The sequence below is a fragment of the Bos mutus genome, chromosome 15 (assembly GCF_027580195.1).
Source record: "Bos mutus isolate GX-2022 chromosome 15, NWIPB_WYAK_1.1, whole genome shotgun sequence".
Taxonomy (NCBI): domain Eukaryota; kingdom Metazoa; phylum Chordata; class Mammalia; order Artiodactyla; family Bovidae; genus Bos; species Bos mutus.
Genome location: NC_091631.1, coordinates 27350214 through 27376119, shown reverse-complemented (window position 1 = coordinate 27376119; position 25906 = coordinate 27350214). Strand labels below are relative to the sequence as shown.

The following is a 25906-nucleotide window of genomic DNA, read 5'->3' as shown; positions in this document are numbered from 1 at the left end:
TGCTCTGCATATAGGTTTCTCAAGAGGCAAGTCAGGTGGTCTGATATTCCCATCTCTTTCAGAATTTTCCACATACAGTACTTGGATGCAATCTCAAAAATGACAGAATGATCTCTGTTTGTTTCCAAGGCAAACCATTCAATATCACAGTAATCCAAGTCTATGCCCCAACCAGTAACGCTGAAGCAGCTGAAGTTGAACAGTTCTATGAAGACCTACAAGATCTTTTAGAACTAACACCCAAAAAAGATGTCTTTTTCATTATAGGGGACTGGAATGCAAAAGTAGGAAGTCAAGATTAAACTAAAAAGTGTGCTATATCTGAGGTTGTTCCATTGTGAACAGCACAAAAAATTGAGGAAATATTTTTCCAGCACTCAAAACTATTATCTGAGCAAAGAAGCTCACAGCACTGACTAAAGAGTGAAGTTCTAACATGTCTTTGCATCTTCATTGCTTCCTTTTCACCTCTTCTTTAACAAAAACAAAGGTAGTGGCTAACATTAGTCAGAACCACACTCGTGTGCCTTAACATCAATATCTTTGCAGAGTCAAATGGTGATGAAGCACATAGTCAGTCTGGTTTGTGATCTCTTTGGTGGTGGTGGAATTGTAAAAACTGATGGTGGATGTGTTAGAAATATAAAGTCACACTGAAGTTATAGGTGTATGAAATTTACAGTAAATAATATTATGCATTTTATTATTTGTCAAGTGTGTGTTCACATCCTTTTTGTCAATAAGCTATATCGGGAGCTGGTTGTTAACCATTTTCAGCACAACACTGAAGATGTTCCTCTTTTGTTTTCTTACAGCAGCCCAATCTTGCCTTTTTAAAAAAATAACTATGAGTCTGTCATCTATAAACACACAGTTTCTTCTTCATCCAGAATGCAGACTCCTTGGTAGCAGAGACTAGAACTTTCTATCTTATAACCCTGCTAATTAACAAGGTTCTTGGCACAAAGGAGGATATTGGTAGGTGCTGAAGGCAGATCTGACTTCATCTATCATGTCTTTCTTGAAATTCACAGTTGGTAGAACCAGCTAATTTTGTACACCTACAGCAATTTCCACCTGGAGAAAGAAATGGCAACTCACTCCAATATTCTTGCCTGGGAAATCCTATGGACAGAGAACCTGGTGGGCTACAGTCCACGGGGTGGCGAAGAGCTGGACACGACTGGGTGACTAAACAACAGCAGTTTCCACGTATCTCATACATCCTTCCTGGCGGTCCCAGAGATGGAACTCAGAGTAGGCCCTTGATTATATGCAGAAACAAGTAATAATGATAAAAGCTGACATTTCCTGCATATGTTATATGCCTGGTGCTTCTCTAAGAGTTTTACATGAATTAACTCATTTGATCGCCACCTCAATAAGGTAGGTGCTGTTATGATTTATTCTCATTTTATAGATGAAGAATGTGAGATTTAGTGAAGTCAAAAAGCATGGCCAAGGTTAAGGAGCAGAGCTGGGATTAGAACCCAGGTCATCTGGCTTTTGGCATCCAGGGATGAATAGGTGTATGCATGGATGGACAATTTGCAAAGCAGCTCCTCTCCTATGTGGCTTCTGGTTCTCTATGTTATAGATGATGTTTTCAACACGCTGGGAAACAGGAATTCTTATTTTTAGAGGTGAAAGGCTATAAGCGTATTTCTTTCTTTGAGGTTCCTCTCAAGAATCCTGCCTGGCCCTGAGCTTTTCTCCAAGTTTGTTCTGGAAGTGCTGAGCAAGGTACCAGGACCTTTGTCCTCTGGGTTCCCACTGATGGCCTGCCAAGTTCTCTGCCCAGGACCTGATTCTGCAACAGCGTACAAACTACTGCTCCAGTCAGGGGGAGCGTGATCTGGGGAGGGGAAGATACAGTCTCAGAGGACCTGTTCAGGGCTACAACGTATGCTTCCCATTATCAGCTAGGAGACCGTAGGAAAGGTGTTCAACCTCTCTGAGCCTCAGACAACAAACCTCTACAATTGACTTGGGAAGACTAGTTATAATGTATACTAAGCTACTATTGGGTTGGCCGAAAAGTTCATTTGGGTTTTTCTGTGTGGTGTTATAGAAAAACCTGAATGAACTTTTTGGCCAACCCAACATTAATGCTGATAATTAATATTTATGATACTTGTACTGAATTATGGGTCAGGGGCTAACCCAAGTTGTTTACCCATAGTAACTAATTTAATTCTAAAAATAATTCTTCAAAGTAAATACTATTATCCCAGTTTATAAATGAGAAAGCTGGGTTTAAATAAGTAAGCAATCTGCACAAAACCAGAACTATTAAGTCACAGAGCTTGAATTCCATCCAGATTTGCTAGATACCAAAATGAGCCACTATATTATGCTTCCTTCTCTGCTATACTAGTCTATGGAGAAGCTTTGCAATATTGTACTGGTGTTCCAAGACAGTGAATTAAGACAAAATCGAATAAATTAGAGGGAGGGAAGTTATAAAGGCAGAGAAATATTGTAATTAATAGCAAATAATATGATCATTTACATAGAAAAACCCAAGAATGGAAATTCGGTTGAATAAGCTAAGCTCTCCCTGTTAAAACACATAGAAATCAGGATAACTTATAATAAAATATAATAAAACTCTTTTTACATTGAGAGATGAGCCCAAAAGAAATAAATGAGAAACCTCAGGTGCCACAAACAAAGGCACCTCCACATCAGAGCAGTAAGCTTGAGAAGTGACTCCACTATGGCCAAGGGGGACCTTGGACCCCAGCACTGGCTCTAATGGTAAGGAGACCTGGCCTCTGGAGGCTAGGCAGTGGAAACTGAAACTCCTGCATGGAACAGGGCCACAGAGGCGCCCCTGCTGTGTAAGGGCGTCGCTGACCTAGAGTAGTAACAAGGAAGCCCCTTTCTGCTAAGGGTCCAGGTAGGGGTGTCACAGTCCCTCAATATCCTAAGCGTGGGGGTGGAGTCCCTAATTGTGCACAAGTGCTCTAGGGGGCCACTTTTACAACCCACAATAAAAACTTTAAAACCATGTGAGAAATGGTTTGCCATAATGATTAGTATCCTAAGAACTTGAAATAACATTAAGACCTGAAAGAGACTATTTAATAAATGTTGAAAGACACAAAGAAAAAAAATCATAATAAGACCATGAAAAAAAGAACAGCATATTTGAAAAAATCAAATAGAACTTCTAGAAATGACATACTATAGAAACAAAAAACTCAGGGAATGAAGTAAAATCATATGTGTGAAAATGAGTGACATATTGAGGACATTATCCAGAATTAAGCATAAAGAGATAAGATATATGAAAATATGAAGAATTTTCAAAGACAAAGAGGATATATGAGAAGAAACAGTGTATGTAAGTTCCAGGGGAGAGAACAGAGAAAATGGGGAGAAACATTATTCAGAGACACAGGTCAAGAAATTCATGGAACTGAAGAAGCAATGCTTCTTCAAACTCAGGAAAACGATAACACTTAAGCAAAAATATAAGTCCATGAGGCAACTTGCTATGAGATAGAGGGAATTTTTTAAATTGGGGGGAAAATGACCCTTCAAACAAGTGGATTTGGGTCACTGGTCTTCCACAGAGAGGAACACGAAAATGTGTCCCTATCTCACACTAAACAGGAAAACTAATTCCAGGTGTAAATATCACAGCCCTCAATGTGTAAAAATAAACCTTGAAATTGTCAGGAGAAAACATAAAATAATGTGTCTCTCTCTTTGGGATAGTGAAGTATTTCTTCAATTAGGAGTAAAAACATAAAACATAAAGGCAAGGACTAAACACAGTAAATACATTAAAATAAAAATTTTCTGTGTGACAAAAGACACTATAAATAAAGGTAAAAGACAAGCCACAGGGAAAAAAAGGATTAATAATCGGAATCAATGTAGCTGAACAGAAAAAAGATAACCTCCTCATAATACAATAGCCACAATGAATATACAATCCACAGGAGAGGAATGCACATTGCCAAAAAACACACGAAAAGCATCTTAATTTCACTGAAAATTAGGGAAATGTGAATTAAACAACATACCATTTCCACACTATGAAGCTGGCAAGAATTTAAACTTTAAATTCTGACATTAGAAGAAAAAGGGATACTTTTATACACTATTAGTTGAAATAAAAATTAGTCCAGCAAATTTCCAATATCTAGTAAAATTCGTATAACCCAAGATCCAATCATTTCCTACTTAGCTCTTAAATATTTTCACAGAGAGACATATACAAGAAAATTCATTGCGGCATTATTTGTGATAATTAAAGTTTAGGAAAACCAAAATGTAAATAAAGATAAATAATAATATGTGATATATTCATTTGCTGGCAGATCATACAGCCGTTAAAAAGAAGGAACTGTATATGAGTGGATGTTTACATGTGCATATTTGTTATTTCTTTCCCTTTCACTTTTCACTTTCTGCATTGGAGAAGGAAATGGCAACCCACTCCAGTGTTCTTGCCTGGAGAATCCCAGGGACGGGGGGCACCTGGTGGACTGCCATCTATGGAGTCGCACAGAGTCGGACACGACTGAAGTGACTTAGCAGCAGCAGCAGCAAGATATATAATGTTGAGTGAAAAAAATAAAGTCACAAAATGATACATAGCATTGGAGGTCATTTAAGAAAACACACACACACACATACAGCAATGTCTTACACAGTTTATGAATAAAGAGGTGTGCACACCAAGGTTGATGGTGGTGACCTCCTGGGGGTCAGAGGGAGGGGCAGAATGGGTCTGGACCAGGTGGGCTAAAAGATGTTTTAACACAAAAATGAATGAAAGTAAATATAATAGAATAATTTTTACAATTCTGGGTAGCAGCAATATGGGTGTTATACTATTCTTTGTGGAGTATTTTTTAAAGTTCCAAAAAAGAAAGAAAATAAAAAGTGCTTTGAAGATTTCTTGGACAAGATGGCATCAGCTATTTAGAAGGGAATGAGAGCAGTATCAAATGGATGAAACCAAATCCCAGGCCACGAGCTCCCTCTTCAATGTCACTGAGTGTTCCCATCACGGTCACACTCTCTCCTCTACTTGGGGTTGTCTACTGAAAGCCAAGGACAAGGGTGCTTTGGCATCATGCACGGGGGTCTTTGAGTTTGGTCCTGCAGCATTGGGAAGGACTTTAGGGGGTGAGGGGAGCTGGGCCAGCCCTCTAGTGACAGGTGAGGAGAACGTAGTCAGTGGAGGAGAGGCTTGTTCAGGGTCACCCAGGAGGCAGTCATCAAGGCTCACCTTCATCCTCCGGGCTTGGCTCAAATGCTGCTTCCTCAGTCGGCAGCTCCAACTCCTGGTTGGAGGCCTGTCAGCTCTCATTAAGTGCTCTGTTAGTGCCTTGTACTTCCCCTGCCTAGAATTCCTCACAGCTGTGTTTAATATGAGTTATGGGAATGCATGTTTAACACCGTATCTATTGTACTGCTTACCCGTGGTAAATCGCGCCTGTCTTGCTCATAGCACTAGTCCAGCGACTCAAGTGCAGAGCCAAATCCCTGAGTGACTGCACTCCTGGCCTCTAGGCTTCTGTGCACTTGGATTCCATGCTCTTTCTGAGTATTAATATTTTACAATTGCAAGACCTAATGGTTTACAGAACACATCCACATCCATACAACCTATGATATATAATATTGCCCATTTTCTGGAGGAGGAAATTGAAGTTCTTAGACTTGAAATAACTTCACCAAGGTTACATAAATGGTAAACAGGAAGGCTGGAATTTGAACTGAGTTTTATCTGATGCCAAGACATTTGGTTGATCTACTGCACTGTGGCTACCAGATCAGTATCCGTGACTATTAATTTACTGATGTTCCTCACTAGTTTCCTCAGAGCTCGCCTCTCTTCTTTTGCCCTCAGTCCTAAACACCTTTCTGGTTAAAAGCATTCATGCTTCTGCCAATGCAAGATCTTCTGCTTTTTCCTCCTTTTCCATCATCATCATCACCATCTTCTTCCTCCTTATCTATCTCCCTGCTATTGAAGTAGGAACAGACAATGAGTAAATTAGGATGTTCTGAACTGTGGACCTCACAATCATTTCCCCAGAGCCAAGCTCAGTGTCTTATACATAGGAAGTACTTGATAAATAGGAATTGAATTAAATTGAATGAATGAATTGAATATGAATTGAATCTACTCATTCATAAAGTAATACTCTCTACCAAAATTCCTCTGTCTAGATAGAGATTAAGGTAGCACTTATAAAATATCACCTTCTTACAAATGTTGTTTGAAGTAGGCTACTAGGATGTGCTAAAAAGTCTCCACAGAGAATGGTATTAGATTAGATTCTTAGCAGCTAGAATCACCAAGTCTCCAATTCTTCAGCCTGTCTTAGGCTAACTCTGGAGGGATGCTGGATCAGGGGCTTCTTTGAGGAGTCAGATAAAACTCTTATGAGAGCGTTCTTCCATGCTTTACTTAGGTGCTGAGTCCTAGGCAAGTGGGTTAAGTCTCAATGTACTTTTTAACACCACTTTTTCCTTGTCTGTTTAAAACAAAAAACAAGCACACGTTCCACTCCTGGGGAACTCCAAACAGATGATCATAGCAGCCAGAGACTAATATATTTCACAATGGCGACTCCCGTACCTTGTATCCTTGTTGCTATGAGTGATGGGCTGGTTACCCATTATATATGAAGACAAAGAGACTCTCACATACATCAGTGCCCTGTTGCTCTTCAGTTGTAAGGAAACAAGAGAGGGACTATGTCACTTGGGAAGAAGAGACGATGTGCTAAATCAGGCATGGTCAAACCAAGTATTCTCAGGCACTCTGTTCAGGACGAAATTTGCTACTTAAATTCAGAGTCTGAATCTTGGTAGCACAGTGTTCTGTCCTCAGTAATATAGATCAGAGATTGGCAAACCATGATCCATGAATCAAATCTAGCCCTCAAGCTGCTTTTGTTCAGCCAGGAGCTAGGAATGGTTTCTGAAGATAAATGTTTGCAATCAATATGAAGAAAAAGAACACTAATTTTGGATCCATTTTCAGCAAATGTTATCCCCCTAAAGAATACAATCTTCTCATTAGTAGACCTATTATTATTATACTTTGAATTTCATCAATGAAACTTTTTGGAAATTTATTATTTCTGGCTATATAAGGGCCAGCAAAGCCTAAAATATTTACTATTTTTCCCTCTACAGAACAGATGCTGATCACTGGTCAAGACCTATCTGGACTTGGCACCTGCTGTGTCATCCCTCACACTTGGACATCTGTCATATCTGAATAGATGTGGTTCCCCAAATACACTCCTTGCTACACCTGTTCCTGCTGTCCCTTCTCCCGCTGTCCCTTCTGCCTGCAGTGTGTCACCTCCCTGCCCACCTGATAGTGTGTTTCTACTGAAATCTGACCGAGCCTTCAAAGTTCATCTTAGGTGATACCCTCCATCCTGAGTTCTTCCCTGATTCTTCATATCAGACTACAAACACAAAAAATCTTTTATCTGAGTATTTTATGGATCTGTTCCCAGAATTCAGAATGTGTGCACACAGAAGGGCAAAACTACCTCTTTATATTAGCCAATTGGTTCTCAAACCTACTGAGAGTGATGAGGAGGAGCGTTGCCATTTATTTAGTGCTTACTATGGGCTAAGCACTGTGCTAAATGCCGAACATACATCATTCATGCATTTGTTCAATTAAAATCTATTTAGCATCTCCTAAAAACCATGCACTAAGCTTGGTTCTGGGAGTGCAATGGTAAATATGACAGGTGAGAGAATCACAGATTTCATGAAACATTAAGTCATTTGAAAACCTTGCAAGATAGGTATTATTGGTTCTATTTCACCAACCAGGAAACAAAATCAGAGACAATAGGTTAAGTAACTTGACCAAAGACATACAGTTAATAAATGGTAAGCAGGATTTGAATGCAAATCTCCAAATAAAGCTAGATATCTGGGAGGAGCTGGAATTCCTATTAAGTACTGTAGTCTTAAAAGGCCTTCTTGGTTCTTATCTCATTGGGAAAAACCTCTAGGAAGGACTACATAGTTCCTATTTTTTGCTTTCCTGGTGGAACGACTCTGCTCTTGACACACTGCACAGGTCCACTTACTCAGGAAGTGGTCCCTAATTCAGACTGAGTCAGATCCCCCTTTCCTCTCAGTCTGGATCGGTTCAGTCGTGTCCGACTCTTTGCGACCCCATGGACTATCGCACGCCAGGCCTCCCTGTCCATGACCAATGCCCAGAGTTTACTCAAACCTATGTCCATCGGGTCGGTGATGCCATTCAACCATCTCATCCTCCGTCTTCCCCTTCTCCTCTTGCTTTCAATGTTTCCCAGAAACAGGGTCTTTCCCAATGAGTCAGTTCTTACTTCTCCACTTTTCTCCAGTAGCATACTGGGCATCTGCCGACCTGAGGAGTTCATCTTTCAGTGTCATATCTTTTTGCCTTTTCATACTGTTCATGGGGTTCTTAAGGCAACAGTACTGAAGTGGCTTGCCATTCCCTTTTCTAGTGGACCATGTTTTGTCAGAACTCTCCACTATGACCTGTCCATCTTGGGGGGCTCTACATGGCATGGCTCATAGTTTCATTGAGTTAGACAAGGCTGTGGTCCATGCAATTGGTTTCATTAGTGTTCTGTGTTTGTGGTTTTGCCTTGGGCTTATTTCTATTATTGCACTTACTATCATTACTATAATTTTCTTATTATGTTTCACTTTAGACCAGGAACCCTTGTAGGACAGATTCTGTGTAATTTATTTCTACATCCCCAGGTTCTAGCATAGTGCCTGATACCAGATGTGGTAGATATTAAATAAATGAATCAATGAAAGTCTTATTGGTAACCTGCTCTGTTTCATTCTCTCAATGATAACAACAAAAGTGGGCAGCACTTACTGATGGGCAGACACTCGTACAAGCATTATCTCCCTTCACCTTCATCATGACTCTGTGAGGTCACCACTGCATAATTATCTCCATTTTATTGATGGTTTCCCTGGTGGCTCAGATGGTAAAGAATCTACGCACAATGCAGGAGACCTGGGTTCGATCCCTGGGTCTGGAAGATTCCCTGGAGAAGGGAATACCCACTCCAGTATTCTTGTCTGGAGAATTCTATGGACAGAAAGCCTGGAGGGCTATAGTCCATGGGGTCACAGATAGTCGCACATGACTGAGTGACTCACACTTTCACTTCACTTTATTGAAGAGAAATATAAAGGATTTCTCAGGGTCCTGACTGAAGTGACTTAGCAGCAGCAGCAGCAGGGTCATCAATTTTTAGTTAGAAAGAGATGATGCAAATCCTAGTTTTACTGGTCACCAAATCCTTTACAGCAGGGATCCCAAGGCCCTGGGCCACACGGTACCTCCTGTCAGATCAGCGGTAGTGTTAGAAATAAAGTGCACAAATTAGAAATAAAGTGCACAATGAATGTAATGAGCTTGAATCGTCCCTAAACCATTCCTGCTCCCTGGTCTGTAGAAAAATTCTCTTCCATGACACTGGTCCCTGGTGCCAAAAAGGTTGGGGATCGCTGCTTTACCGGGCTCCAGGACATCACCCAGGACTCATATAATCATCCCTCCATGAATCTTCCAACAGAATTAACCAGCCCTAATTGCAGCCCTTGAGAACTCGGATCCTGATTAAACCTCAGCAGGCCCTGCCTGGTACTTAGATATTTGCATGTTGTGTTGCCTTCCACATAAGACAGCAAGCTCCTGTACGGGGTGGTGGAGGGGAGTGGGGTGGAGGGGAGTGGGGTGGAGGGGCGTGGGGTGGGGGGGGTGGGCATCCATTTCCATGTGCTCTGCACCTTGAATCCTCATAGCCCATAGCCCCAGCCCCTGCATGCTCTTAAGATGCTGCATTGAACTTGGAATAAAAATGATATTAAGCCCACTATATTATTATAATGATGATATTACGATCAAATAAATCCAACCTAATTCCCTGCTTTTATAGTATAAGCCTCTTTCACCATGAACTAAAAGCCCTGAAGGATAGAAGGATTTAGAAAGAAGATGGAAGGTGGATGGGACGGAAAATTGTGAGCAAAATCCAGCAGTGGTTATGTGTGGAGCTTGTCAAGGGTCAGCTCAGCTGGTGATCCGGCTATATCACTCCCTGGGGTCCCTGAGATTTTAATGTTCAACCAGAACTGAGAATCTGCAGGAAAAAGCATCAGGTGTGCGAAGAGAGCAGTGGGAAAAAGTACTGACTGCTCCAGATATATCAGAGCCTGGGAATCCTTGACCAGAGGCTAAGCTGCTGAGACCTTGCCCTGGAAGGGAAGAGCATCCATAGCGAGCCCAGGACAAGGAGGCGTGAAACCACTTGTCCTTCTGCCACTGCAGAAGATGGTGAAGGAAGAGAGTATAGGCTTAGGAGAGTGGAAACTGGGGGACAGACAGCTGCCCTCCCAGGAATGGCATGTGGAACTGTGGGAACAAGGCAGAGGGCTGCTTAGTCTGCACAAGAAAGACACAGCTGGAGGCTGGAATGAGGAGAGCCAGGCTCCTGAACCAGCTCAGCTACTGACTGGTGGTCAGTGACCTCAGCCCCCAGAGGGCTCTAACTCTATCCTTCATCTTTTAAGAGACAAAGGTTTACCTTAAAAGGTCATGATAAAGTCTAAATTAAAAGGTATGTTAAATCAGTAAGGCATTGTGTGCTCAGTAAATGAGGTTGAGACTCAGTTATGTCTTGAACAATCTGCTTTTTTTGCTTTCTGCCACTGACTGTTTTTCTCCCACTATTATGGTTTAATGAGGAACAATTCTTAAGGGCCACTCTAAGATATTCCACAACATGGGCCAGCTTTTTGATGTCATTGCAGGACATAGACAGTGACCACAGGCAACAACACAGTGAAAGGAACTCAGGGTGGGTTTTGCGGTTTGGGGCTTGGGCCCTATTTTCCCACTGAAAGAACTATATCAGGCTCATTGCTACAAAGCCTCTTCATTCAGTTTGAAAGGAAATACACACCGACAATGGACTGTGATGGATCAGAAGGATGGACAAGAACACTACTATGCTATGTGTGTGCAGGTAGCTTTTGCAGGACTGTGGTGGCCATGCTCTCGGTCTCAGATGAGAACAACACAGACACGTGCACGCCTTCCTTGACTGACTCTTCTGCTCGTCCCTGAGATGTCGGGGCTGCTGGGCTCTGGCTGCAGCATGTTCTTCTTCTCACCCCCTTTCTTCCCACCCACTCTGACCCCCACGTGCTTGATCCTCACTGACAGCTTGATATCCAGATATTTCTTTTCTGTTATGTCTTTTCTCCTGAGCATCAAATTTGTATTTCCATATATTTAGTTTGTAATTTGTTTCTCATTTTTTATTGAGGTATAACAAGCAAAATAAAGAAAGTCCATAAATCTTAATGGTTCGGATGTATGTTGTTGTTGTTGTTTGGTCGCTCAGTATCGGACTCTTGCGACTCCATGAACTCTTGCCTATCAGGCTCCTCTGTCCATGAAATTTCCCAGTCAAGATCACTGGAGTGGGTTGCCATTTCCTTCTTCAGTGGATCTTCCCGACCCAGGGATCAAACCCTCATCTCCTGCAGTCGTTACCACTGAGCTGCCAGAGAAACTCTAGTTCGTGTGTATGGACCCACACAACCACTACCCAGAGCAAGATATATAGCATTTCCAACATCTTGGCCAATTCTCCACCCCACTCCCAGAGATTGTCACTGTTCTGACACGGATCACCATCAGTTACCTTTGCCTGCTTTGTAATTTTATATAAATGGAATCATTCAGTAAGTACACTTCTGTCTGGTTTCTTTCACTCATCATTGTGTCTTTGAGATCTATCCATATTATTGAGTATTGTGGTAATTTTCTTTTCAGGTGGCTTTCAACCAAATCAATTCTGGCATACACAGAGGGCTTTTGGCAATGTCTAGAAAGGTTTTTGACTGCACAACTCAGAGCTGAGTAACGTGGTGTGGAATGATACTAGTAAGGAGTGGAAAGAGAGATGTGGAAAGTAAGGAGCTGCATTTGGGTTAGTTTTACTTTTTAGCTATTATTAAAAAAAGCTGCTATACACATTCTTGTACAAGTCTTCTGCACTTATTTCTGTCAGGTGCCTACTGTGCAATTGCTGGGTCATAGAGCAAACATATGTTTGATTTGAATAGAAAATGCTAAAGAGTTTTATAAGGTGACTGTAGCAGTTTACACCCCTTTCCAGCAGTGTGGGTTTCCATTTTCGTTTTCTATTGAATACCTCCATGCAATCCTTCCAAAGACATCTCAAATTTGACTTATCCAAACCTATGCTATCTAGCTGAGTACACGACTGTTTCCCCAGACATCCAAGGCATCCAAAGGAAACATCCCAGACTCTTCCCTTTCACTTTCTGTCGACGTTCACTTAGCCATCGTCTCGTGTTATTCGGTACCATCAGCGCTTGTTTACATCCTTTCCTGGCTGGAGGCCTTCTTCATCTCTTACCTAGACTCCAGCTTCCTTTCTGGACTCTATGCTCCTGGTCTAATTCCCTCCAATCCATCCTTCCCACTGCTACCAAAGTCACCTTTGCTAATATCCAAAACCCAATCCTGCTTCTTCATTTGCTTGTAGGATACAGGAGCTGGTCCAACTTGCCTACCTGGTCTATTTCTCACCATTCTATTCTCATCCAATGAGACCTCTAAGCTCTGCTACTGCTGCCGCTAAGTCACTTCAGTTGTGTCAGACTCTGTGCGACCCCACAGACAGCAGCCCACCAGGCTCCCCCGTCCCTGGGATTCTCCAGGCAAGAACACTGTAAGCTCTACCGGCTGACAATTTCTCTTCTGTACTTTTACTCAGACGGATCCCTTTCCTATTGAATGCCTAGTCATCTTTGAAGATTTGGCCTACCAGTCACTTCTCTACTGAACCCTTTCCTGATAACCCTCAAATCAAGTAGATTTAACCCTGTCTCCTCTGTGCCCCACCAAACCCTCCATAGACTTTTTTTAGGGCACTGATAACTTTTCAGCACACCTGTATCTGCCTAATAAACATAAGCCTTCCAAGAGCAAGGACTACTTTGTCTTCCTAGGAATTAACCAGATACAGAGAAGACACTAATCAATATTTGCTAGAGTGAAGATGATTTGAGACAATACAAGTTAATATGACTGTGGAGGAGACATGCTCTGTGTAGACAAAGTGTTGGACAAAGTCTGTGCCTTCAAGTTTCATCACTTAAAGATAGACCAGAGGACTCGTGGGTCCTGAGCTCTAACAGGGAAGTAACAGAACCATTTCTGCAGAGCTGCTACATAGATTACAGCAGAAAATGCATCCAAAGTTTCTAGCGGCCTGCCAGGCACATGGGAGACACTTGATTAACCATTATTATTATTATTTCTAATGGTGAAAACTAGCATTTTTAGTGAACAGCAAGAGAATTTTTAGTTTGCTGGTCAAGGTCCATTTTCAGTTTTCTTCATTTGGCAGAGAATTAGCAGCGCACTTGTCTATGTGTCTACAACTGACAATCTGAAAAACCAAAGCTGCATTGATCACAGAGATGGCTCTCTTTAGTTTTAGTGGACACTGTTGGATTATTTGAGTTTTATATCTGGGACACTGAGTGGTTCTTTGTGATTGTAGATTTAGAACTGTCACTGCCTTGACTGCTTTTTTGAAAGCTCACAGATCCATTAGATGCCTTTTTTTTTTTTTCTAGGAGAGCAATCAACTATTAATGTGTGTATCTTATCTCCTCTCCTCTCCTCTTTGTGGGTTAGTCTCAGTAACATTATATCTAACTGTGCAAGGTCAACCAATGATCCAGAAAAATGCTTTGCACACAGTAAATCCTCAGTAAAAGTTTCCAGGGTGGCATAAGGTTTTTCTGATATAGCTGCCCAATGTGGTTTCCACAATTAATTTCTTTCCTACTTCTCTTCCCTCCCTTCTGATCAATGGTTTGCCTTTTTCATGGTTATTCCTTCTGCTGTCAGTACCCTCAATGCATGTATCCCTCAGGGCTCCATTCTCTGATGGCTAATTCTCTCTACTTCGTTTCCAGGGTTGATTTCACCTCCTCCCATGTCTTTAATCATTTCCACAGGATGTTTCAAATCACAGCCCTGAACTCTCACTACACTTCAGATCCATTTATTCAGCTGCCCCTTGAAACTTCTCGTCAGATATCTCATAAACAATTCAAATTCTAGATACTAAAAATAAGCTCAACTTCCACTCCTGACTTTTTCTCCTCTACATTCATCATAGAAGTCTAAATAAAAGTCTGTTCCAATGACTAGGACTGTTATCAGTTATGCAAACCAGAAAAATTTATTTTGAATTTATCCTCTTCCTTGCATCTCAATTAATCACTGAGACCTGTTTTTCAGTAACTATATGTACTATGCTTTAAATTTCAAATCCCAAAGCCACAGTCCAGGCTTTATCATTCTCTCTGGATTATTCCAATAGCTTCTTATTTGCCACCCTTTCTCTCACTTCCCCAGGTCACGAGCCGGTGGGACATTTATAAACTTTAAATCATATTCAACTATCATGTAGTTCCTGAGCCTAGATTCTTTCAGTGACTCATTTCTTTAAAACAGAAAATCCAAACTCCTTAGCCAGGGATATAAAACTGTTCCTAGTATGACCTCTCACAGCATAAAAAGTAAAGGAATAGTTAAAATAAGAGGAAAGCTTACTAAAAAGGGAGATGATTTACAAAACCAAAATGTGACTCTGAAAAAAAGTGAACAAACCTTAATAAAACAATTATGAAAAAAGAGAGAAGGCACCAATTAAGTGTGAGAGAGGATTTAACTGCAGATAAGTGGAGTTGAATATAAAATCCACAAGATAACGCTATGAGGACTCATGTCAATAAATTTAAAAATTATAAAAAAGTGATCACATTACCTTGAAAAATATAAATTACTAAAAATTGGCTCAAGAAGAAATACAAAAGCTGAATAAATGAGTCACTATTAAAGACATCAACTTGATAGTAAAAAAAATAGTCTATTCACTAAAAAAGACATGATTACAGAGAGCTTTACAGGAGATTCTTATCAGCTATTTAAGGAGGAACATTTGTTATAAGCATTGTTCCAATAACTGATAAGGAGAAAAATCTGCCTATCTAATTGTGTAGATATAACCACAATCCAAATATTGCACCAGAGTGATATAAAAAAGGAAAAAGTTTTAGAATAATTTTACCTATGAATATATGTGCAAACATTTCAAATAAAAAGTAGCTAAAGAATTCAGCATCACAAAATACATTTTTATCTAAGTAAGATTTATCCTAGGAATGAAAATATGGCTCAACATCAGAAAAATCTATAAACAGACTAAAAATGAAAACCATATGACTTTCGCAGTTGATGGCCCCAAAAATCATTTAATAAAATTCAATACAAATCCATAGTTTTTGAAACCCCTAGAAATTAGTATAAAGACAAGTTTCTTAGCCTGATATGATGCTGTCGCCTAAAGACACAGAGCAAACCTCATACTTAACGAAAAAACTTTAGGAGCATTCCCATTTGTCGCAGACAAAGATGCCCGTCATCTACCATTAAAATTATACTGGATATCCCCACCAATGTAGCAATATACATACACACAAAAATACACGAATATCAGAATGAAGATGATAAATTGGCATTTACTAAAAGTATACATTATCTCCACAGATGGCCCAAGAGAATCTAAAAACAAAATTAGAAAGTGGTAAAAAGTTGCTGAATATAATATGAACATATAAAAATTAATACATACGAGCAACAACAAATTAGAAAATGTAATAAGATATATGTTGAAAGCAAGAAAGCTAATTTTAAATAGCTCAGAAAAAAATGATAGTATGATATTAGCTCAGATGAATGGAATAGAACAGAGATCTCAGAAATACTCAAGCATGTGCAACCTATGTGATAAAGAGATATCAGTGGGGATATTAATGCAGAAACTAACTTTAAAAAAGTATATTGGAATAAATGACTTTCCATATGGGAAAAGGAAAATTAGATCCCCACTTTATTCCATACATAAAGCTAAGTCCATTATGTTATTAGAGGCTTAAATATAGAAAAATAAAACTTAAAAACTATTTTGTATGTGTGTATGTTGTCTAGTAGCTAAGTTGTGTTTGACTTTTTTGCGACCCCATGGACTGTGGCTTGCCAGGCTCCTCTGTCCATGGGATTTCCCAGGCAAGAATACTGGAATGGGTTGCCATTTCCTTCTCTAGGGGATCTTCCTGATCCAGGGATCAAATCTGAGTTTACTGCTTGGCAGACGGATTCTTTACTATTGAGCTACCAGGGAAGCTGTATGTGTGTACATGTGTGACTTTTGCAGAGAAAATTACAAAATGTAAGCGAAGGACAAAAATACAAATAAATGGCAAAAATACCATATTTGTGTATGGGAAAATACAGTACCTTAAAGATAGCAAATCTTCCCAAGCAGTGTTTTCCCAAGTAAAGCCTGAAGTTTACTTGCATCAAAATTACCTAGAGTGCAGGACTTCCCTGGTGATCCAATGGTTAAGAATCCACCTTGCAATGCAGGAGATGTGGGTTCGATCCCTGGGCAGAGAATTAAAATCCTACATGCCTGTGCACTGCAATGAAGACCCTGCATGCTGCAGCTAAGACCCCACACAGCCAAATAAGTAAATATTTTAAAAATTACTTAGAGTGCTTGTTAAAATATAGATTCTTAGGCTCCATTTTAAACCTGCTGAATCATCGTGTTTGAGGATAAGGCCAGGAATCTGCATTTTAGGAAGCTCTCCAGATGATTCTCTTGTGAACTAAATTTTGAGAAACTCTGCCTTAAGGGAAGAGGGTATAACCTGAATTGCACATGAGAATTATCCGGGGGCAGTTTTAAAAGACTCACATGCACAGGTCATACCCCAGACCCATTAAATCAGAATATCTGGCAAGGCAGTTATGTAACAGCATTTCTTTTTGGCTGTGCTGCAGGGGATGAGGGACCTTAGTTGCCGACCAGGGATCGAACCCTCACCCCGCCTCCCATACAGTGGAAGCACGGAGTCTTAACCACTGGACTGCCAGGGAAGCCCTTGCAACAGCATTTTTAAAGTTCACCAGTGATTTCATTGTACAGCTCAGATCGAGGGCCACCACTGCCCTGGTGAAGGCGCACCTAGAATCAGGTCTCTAAGGTTTGCTGCCCTTCCCCATTTGAACATTTCTTCTAGTGCTAACCGAGTAGGAATCCCACTTTATTTTGATTAAGGAAAACACAATTTCTTTACATAAGGGTTATCACCTTTTGGTGTCCTGAGATTCCCGTCTGATACATAGCAGGGACTTGGTGGTCATTTTCCAAAATTAATTCAGCTAAATGAAACAGAGTGAAATGAATCAATATGTAAGTGAATAAATTCTTCACCAAACTCTAAAAAGTTCACTAGATTCAACAAACCTATATGGTCGTTAGGCACAATATTAAGCTGTGAGAGATGAACAACTTCTCGTTAAGTGTTCCTATCTGGTAGGGGAGGCAGATAGAGACAAAAGTATCCTCCAATCAAGCAGACAATGAGAAGTGCACAGAATATGAAAAGGAAGTGAGAGAAAAAATAGTCCCTCGTGGCAGGACCTGGAGGGCATTGTTGAAAGCTAGTATCTGAGATTGGCCTTGAAGAGTTGCTGGGATTTAGTCGGGAAGATACTAGAGAAATAGGCAATTGCCTGTAGGTATAGGGCAGTTCTGTGTTGTTGCTGCTTAGTCGCTTGGTTGTGTCCAACTCTCTTATGACCCCATGGACTGTAGCCCACCAGGCTCCTCTGTCCCTGGGATTTCCCAGGCAAGAATACTGGAGTGGGTTGCTGTGTTCTTCTGCAGATCTTCCCGATCCAGGGATCGAACCTGCATCTCCTGAATTGCAGGCGGATTCTTTACCACTGAGCCACCTGGGAAGCCCAGGGCAGTTCTGAATAGCATAGCCATGTCAGATGGACCTTTCTCTAACCTTTATGGAAAACTGTGGGGATAGTAAAGACTCCTTTTCTTTCTGATTTACTTGTTATCCCTCTCATTTTTCAAGTACTATTTTACCTCTGGTTTATTAATTCTACCTCCTGGTGCCCCAGCTGATTTCTTCCAGGAAAAGTTGCTTATTAACATTTCTATGGGGAGCACCTGCTACCCCATCTATCACTCTTAACTAATGGCTGGGACAATGGGGTTGGCTGAGAGAGGAATTTTAACCGCCTCCTATGACTTATCTATTTTCTGATTGAGAATGCTAGGTCTAAAGTCACAGATAGCTGCTCAGTGAGATCATCCTTAACATTAAAATGAAAATAAAGACATGTTTCTCAATTTTTATAATATCACTTATGTAATATGAATGTAGTGAAAATCAATTTCATGATTACAAATAATTCTAAAGATACCTCAGATACCACTTGAATGCAAAAATACCTGGCTAGTCTGGATAAGCTATGAATTAGAACTGTTGAACAGGGACTATTTCTCAAAATCATAGCATCAAAGGACATTTGATGTTAACTACTGATTGTATACTGCAGGGGAAAACTAAATAGCTTGTATTGATATATGACTCTGGATGAATATATATTTTATATTACATACCAATATATTAAGCTGATGGATTGTGTATCCTTTCTCTAGTTAAGCAAACTACTCACAGTGATGTTATATGACTGATGTCATTTGTGAAGACCATAAGATGAACTAGTCACCATGGTATGAACTACCATCATTTATGTAGAGTGACAGAAGAAATGGATTTGTCAACCAAATTATTGGTAAAATGGAGCCCAGTTTGGCTTTTAAGGTGATGTAAGATACACAGCATACTTAAATTCAAGAGATCCTCAAAATCCTAGCAAGGAAAAGGATGTGAGAGAATAAGGAGGAAAAAAATCAAGTTTACAGATAAACCTATAATTTCCAGGCATTTTTTTCTTTATTGTACATTTAATTAATTATCTTATTTCTTCGTATCTGCTTTTACCCAAAGTGCATTTCCCTATTATTAATTTTTCTTCTGGAACAAAAATAATATTAAATTTCACATCAAATTTGTCATGTGCTTAAACTGTCCATTAGAGAAATTGATGTCTCTTAGCAACACTTATTCTCTTAATGCTTTCAAACCCTTCTGATTACACAGCAAAATGGAACTACTGACCCCAAAGTCATATGCATAATTAAATTTTACAGCAGACTCAAATTAGAAAAAAATTTTTTTGAGGTACCCAGAGATTTTTCTGGACAGGTTGATGAAATTCTGATAGCTATGAAAAACCATTCTTGACAGCTGCAAGAGCATAGTTCCCCTATTCAGTCCAATCACTTGCAGGATGTATGTAATTCTAACTAGCAGTATGACAGCTTACAGCACAGTTAGGGTATTGTTTAGGAGGAAGAGGCTATAAGAACAAAGGTACATCCCAAAATATTTGGAGTGAATTGTCTGAAGGGTGTTTTTTTTTTTTTTAATTTATCATTAATTGGAGGATAATTGCTTTACAATGTTGAGTTGGCTTCTGTACACAACGTGAATCAGCTATAAGTATACATATATCCCTTTCCTCTTGAGCCTCCCCCCACCACCCTATGAAGGGTGGTTTATACCCTGACTGTCTGGCCAATCGCTGATGGACAAAGCAAGTCCTACCAACCTGGAAACTGAGTAGGATCATCAAATGAAATTTGAGAGTCTGGATCTCTCTTGATTGGTATTGACTATATTGAGGTGCTCATGCTCAGTTGCTCAGTCGCTTCCCACTCTTTGCGATCCCATGGATTGTAGCCTGCCAGGCTCCTCTGTCCATGGAACTTTCCAGGCAAGAGTACTGGAGTGGGTTTCTGTTTCCTACTCCAGTATTGAGGTGAGAGAGGTTGATTCTGTCTGGTAGGTGGTAAGTTTCCACCTGCCTCAGGGTGGTAGATTGGGAGTATGATGATGAAAAGATCAGTCCAGAAAACTGATGTTAGGCCAGCCTTAGCATTCTTAGGGAACAAAGTGGAGCCTTATAAACAAGAAAGCCATGGCAGAGTCATAAAACTGTATCTTGACTTTGCTTTTGTAGTCCCCTTGCTTATTCATTTCCTTTCTTTTCTTTTAGATCCTCCTTGGTAACAGCATAAAGATTTTGTGAACATTCCACTCTCTCATAGCTAGAGCCAAGAGAAAAGATCTGTGTCCTTGCCTGACCCAGAGCTTTAAAAGGAAGTGGTGTACTCCTGGGTGACCAGTATGATCATGATACTGGTAAACGAAGAAAGAAATGCCAGGTGGGAGGTAGAATTCAAGAAGAAGGAATAGGGGCCAATTGATAAGCTTCCCCTTTTAACTGTGAAATGCTTTCCAGAGGCAAAACCTGGGAGGGGTCTTAACAAAAGACCTTGTCTATCAATGCTGTTCTCTCCTCAGCATAAGAGGGAGTGTCTGTCATATTTACTGGAGAGGGACATCAGTGTGATGAGGCTACATATAAGGTCCTGGCAAAAGACACTAACTCTGCAGTCCTCCTGTCCACACCCTTCTGCAGGAAGGAGGCCGCTGGCTGTGGCATTCATGAAGGACCCCATAAGTCACATTTTGCACACTTCTAGCTCAATCACTCATCAGGAACTTCTACTTCCCCAGAGACCCCAAGACCAATGCCATGTATTCAGAGTCAATAGTAATCTGTTAGCTAATTGTTTTGGTTAGAAGCATAAGGGCAGGACTGAAAGCTAAGCATTCAGAAATATGTATTAAAGGGAGAAAGGGTGAGAAAGCAGACTGGCAGGGCTGAGGCGGCAGCAGAGGGAGAATTCTAGAAAGAAAGAGAGTGAATGAATATGCTCCGGTTTGAAGGCATTCATTTAAAGGGAATTTACATGTGCTGAAGAGGGGGTTCTTGATGGTAACAGGATGAGAACCACATCTGGTGAATAAGAAAGGCATAGGGAGAAGGCTGGAAGTGTCTTGGACATGGAAATCAAAATAATGAGAAGGTCAGAAAGGAACCAAGATGTACTAATTACCTACCATGTGCCAGGCATAATTCTTCTGAATCATCTCATTTAATCTTCAAAATGTCTAGCACAGTGTTCAGCATATAATAGGTGCTCAAAAATAAGTTGAATATTTAATATTAAATCAGTACATGAGAAGACAATCTAAGAGAAGAATCTGTTATCCATCACATCTTACAGATAAGAACCCGAGGCCAAGAAGGGTTAAGAAACTTGCCCAATGTGTCACAAATAGAAGCGTAAGCAACCTGCCTTCAAACCCTAGGGGACTGAAGGAGGAGGGTGCTCTATAAGCGTCTGGCAGGGAATCTTGAAAAGGGTGTGGTGCTTGGGTGTCTGCCAAGGACTGAGATGGAGGAGGGAAGAAGGAAGGGTTGGGTGAACCAGGCTAGGGAGGTGGGGAAGGGATAGAGATCACTCTATTTGGGGGAGGATCTGCCCCGCAGGAAGGCACCAAGACTCTTTGGTGTCAGCTGAGCCAGCAAAGGGCAGCACCCAGGCTAATGAAGCCGGTGGCTTGGGTGGGGCAGAATGGACACAAAGCCTGCGAAGAGACTGCAACGGTCTCTGTTGGGCAGGCAGCGACTTGGGGTGGGGCGGGGATGGGGAAAAGATGGCTGAAGTGGTTAGTGAAAGACTTCAGCAAGATGGGATGGCTAACAGCTTTCACAAAAGAGTCAAAGAGCAGTCGGCCAGGAGTGGGGGGAAGGAGGGGGTGTGTTCTGGAATGGGAGCGGGAGGCCAGGGATGCCTGCGATGCGGGAATCTATGGGAGAGGGTAAGGATGACCAGCCCCGAGGCCTGAGCTGTGGACCGCGTCTCACCTGTAGGAGCTGCTCACTGCACTCGCCACCTCCTCGCGGATTTGCCTGTTGAGCGCGTCGGCCGCAGCACGCCCTCTGCCCGCCTCGGGGCCAGTGGCCTGGACCTGGTCCTGGGCCGCGGGCAGCGGCGTCTGCTCCTGCCCCAGCGCCTCGGCGCGCCGCACCATCCAGGCCGGCCCGGGCTTCTTGCGAGTGTCGCGCTCATCGGCACCGGACGCTTTTCCAGCCGCAGGGACACCTGCTCCGCCAGGAACCGCCTCCTGCTCCGGGGCCTCGGCAGCCTGCACCAGCCAGCGCTCCTGGCTCTGCGACACCTCGGCGCGCCGCACCATCCAGGCAGGCCCGGGTTTCTTGCGAATGTCGCGCTCATCTGCGCCGGACGCTTTTCCAGCCGCAAGGACACCTGTTCCGCCAGGGGCAGCCTCCTGCTCCGGGGCTTCAGCGGCCTGCCCCAGCCAGTGCTCCTGGCTCTGAGGCACCTCGGCGCGCCGCACCATCCAGGAGGGCCCGGGTTTCTTGCGAGTGTCGCGTTCATCTGCACCGGACGCTTTTCCAGCTGCAAGGACACCTGCTCCGGTAGGGGCCACCTCCTGCTCCGGGGCCTCGGCGGCCTGCACCAGCCAGCGCTCCTGGCTCTGCGACACCTCGGCGCGCCGCACCATCCAGGCGGGCCCGGGTTTCTTGCGTGTGTCGCGTTCATCTGCGCCGGACGCTTTTCCAGCCGCAAGGACACCTGCTCCGCCAGGGGCTGCCTCCTGCTCCGAGGCCTCGGCCGCTGGCACAGGCCAGCGCTCCTGGCTCTGCGGTCGGCGCTGGGGGGCACGGAGCGCAGGCGCTGCCGCCAGGGAAGAAGTGGCGATCTGCACGGGCTTGGGGATCCACGGGTGGTCCCCGCGGCGCGGCAGCGGCCAGGCACGGAAGTCCTTCTGGTACTGGGTCTCGCGCTCAAAGGGCGCGTCCGAAGGCTGGTATTCGCTGCGCGGCCGGCAGCTTGGCTCGGGCCGCTGCACCTTCCAGGCGCGGTAGTCCTGCCGCATCACCGAGTCCGCGGGACCCACGCTGGAGGTGGAGCCGGAGCCAGAGGTTGGGCCGGGTCCGCTCCGGCCAGAGGAGGCCCCAGACTCTCGTTCTCCGCTAGGCCCTGGCGCCGGCCCTGTTGCCCGGGCAACCGCATCCCCGTCGCCCTGGGCCGGCTGTGTTTCTATGGCGACCGTGCGCGCCGAGGGGGGCGCGGGCGCCGGCTGTTGGTGCGACGGCGGGGCACCCGGGTGCTCGGTGGCCTCCGAGTACTTGGTGAAAACCAGCGGCACGGCGATATCCGCCTTGTCCAGCTGGTTCCAGAAGCGGGCGATGCAGCAGGCGCGCGTGATGCACGGCCACGCCATGGTGCTCGCTGCAGAGCTCGCCCTCCTTCTTGCTGGATTCTAAAGCAAGTCCCTAATCTTCCTCAGTCCCCTGGACCGACCAGTCTGGTTCCCACCTTGTTTTCCTTGGTGGCCTGAGCTACTGCTCCCTCCTTTCTCAGAGAGCACCCGGGAATGTCGGGCTGGCAGAGCTATTACTGAGATAAAAGTCGGTAAAGTCCTTCGATACCTTGCTATAAACGCCTCCTGGAGCCGCCGCACAGGTCTCGGGAGCGCGTTCTGCTGCGGGCACCGCAGCGGGAGACACGGCGACCCGGGTCGCCGGGCGAGGGCGTCTGGGACGCGCCCCTCCCTGCGGCTGCGGCGGCGCGCAGACCCCGGCAAAGCGAGGCGACGCGAAGCGAGGTGGCTGCAGGCTTAAGCCATGGCGCAGAGGAAGGGCCGGGCAGTGCGGTCGCAGGGTCGCGGACAAAGCTCTCTCTTCTTCTCCCCGCCGGCGTCCAGTCTCAGCTAGCCACCTAGCAGGGCTCGGAGGCGATCACCACTCGAGGAGACCGAGCATTGCTGCCGCCGCCGCCTCTCCCAAGGATGCTGCAGCCGCCGCCGTCGCCGCCTCTGCCGTCTCTGCTGCAGGGAAGCGGCCCCACCCTTTTCTGCCGTTCAGCAGAGGGGGGGAAAATCCAGGAAAGATGCTGAGAGAAAGAGCGCTGCAGGAAAAAAAATCACCTGCTGTCGTCAGCGAGCGCTGCTGGGAGCTCGCCTTCTCTCTTTCCCCTCCCTCTGATCTGGCAGCTCCTCCCTCTTGAGCTCCTAGGCAACCACAGAATCTGGGGCCTAGGTGGGTTCAAGTCCCAGGCTCCTTATGACTTGCAGTCTTTACTCTGGTTGCCTCCGGACTGGGAGCCTCAGGCTCCTCTTTTGTGAAATAAGGGTTAAACATGGGGGAAGGAGGGAGATTCAATTTAAAAATACGGAGGAAACCCCTAGTGATATGTCTGTCCCAGAATATATGTTTTTTTTTTTTTTAAAGGAACTTCTGTTACTGGCCAAAATCTATGGCCTGGATTTGAACCCCTTTGACTGGCTTCTGACCTAAGCACCTGTCAGTCTTATGCACAGGCTTTGCTCATATGTGGAGGAAACTGCAGGCTGATGGTACCTTAGCTGTTCTCTTTCTGGGGGACCCTTTGCAGAGAGGGATGTCTTAGAATGTCCCAAGAACTACTGAGTCCCTGTTCAGCCCAGGGGCCGCACAGGAAGAGATGAAGTCAGAAGAAAATTCTCAAAAGGGGCCTAAGTGAGGAGGTTGGGGTGGGTGGGAAACAGCCAGATACTATCCTGGGAAAGGGTAGGGCCTGACATGCAGTGGCTTTCTGCCATGTTCCTGACCCCTGGCCTTTGCTCTTCTTCTATCTGGGAGGCAGAAAAATTTTGGAGTCAGATGTTCCTGCTTTTGCTCAGACACTTACTACCTGTGTCACTTGGACAAGTTGAGTCATCCCGGACTGCAGTCTCCTTACCTGGAGGAAATTATAGCTACCTCATAGTGGTTTCGTGAAGATAGTTAAGGGCTCAGAGCAGAAGCTTTGAGTCAAATCAGATCCTAGAGGATTCAAATCCTGGCTTTTGCATGCCTTAGCTCAGGGCATGGGCACATTACTGCAAGTTTCTGACCTTTAGTTTCATCCATGAATGAGGGTGTCAGTTCTCAACTCACAAGGTTCATCTGAGAATTAAAATGATAATCACTAAAAACCCTTGCCACATCTGGAATATAGCAAGGGTTCAATAAATGGTAGCTATTAGTATTCACAGAACCCACCCAGGGAAACCCAGAGGTGGAGCTTCCCAAGCAGGCCAGTCTCTTGGACACCTTCTCCAGCAAGACTTCTTGTTCTTCCAAGCATCTCCTTTTGGTATCTCCTTGCACTGTCTTCCACTTCTGACTCCTAGCCACATTCACTGGCCTATAGCTCTGTTTCTCTCCAATACAGCCAGAGTTTTCAGCGTCAGTTAAGTTGGGTGGGGGTGGGGGGACATTGATATCTATGGGGGAAAAAGTAATTTATGTGTTTAGATTGGGAATTGATTTCAAAATATCACTCTTTTTAAACCTTAGAATCAAACACAATGAGAAGACAGCTCTGACTAGTCAATTAAATGCTGAACTTCCTCCTATGTGGGTCTTTGCCTGTTGGTAACTTGATTTGAGTTCCATAAATAAAATGATGCCTGGCACTGTTTTCCAGTCATTAGGAGATACATTTCTATAAACAAAATAATCTGGTCCTGCCCTTCCTCTCCCCAGTTCTGGAATTTCCTGGGATTTGGCTTATGTCTTTCTAATAACAATTTCCAAAGATAAAAAGAGGGACTAGCAATTGGAGTTGGAAGTCATTAAGAGTCATTGAGAATTTATCCTTCCTTAATTTAGATGCCCACTCTGTGCCTTGGGTACTATAGAACACAGATGGGTTCTAGCTCTAGGGCAGCCCTTGATTACAGGGGTGTATTATGAATGGACTGGGAGACTGATACATAAATAATTAGCAAATACTATGGTCAGCATAACAGAGGTTCATTCACAAGGTGCTGAATGACTAATGATGGCTAAACAGGAACTCTCCTAGTCAAGGTGTAAGCATTAATAAGAATGCTCCAGGCAACTTCTTTAAGGGGCTTCCCTAGT

The 25906-nt window shown here is 43.4% G+C and overlaps 1 protein-coding gene across 1 annotated transcript in view; it reads right to left on the bottom strand.

Annotated features, from left to right (window-relative positions):
- Nucleotides 1-23667, bottom strand: part of MAP6 (microtubule associated protein 6) — an 83740-nt gene extending 60073 nt beyond the window's left edge. The window contains exons 1-2 of the mRNA XM_070383163.1: nt 22498-23667; nt 21854-22002 (exon numbers count right to left, since the gene is read on the bottom strand). Coding sequence (XP_070239264.1) covers nt 21854-22002; nt 22498-23238 — 890 coding nt within the window. The 5' untranslated portion in view covers nt 23239-23667. The remainder of the gene's footprint in view (nt 1-21853; nt 22003-22497) is intronic.
- Nucleotides 23668-25906: the final 2239 nt, after the last annotated feature.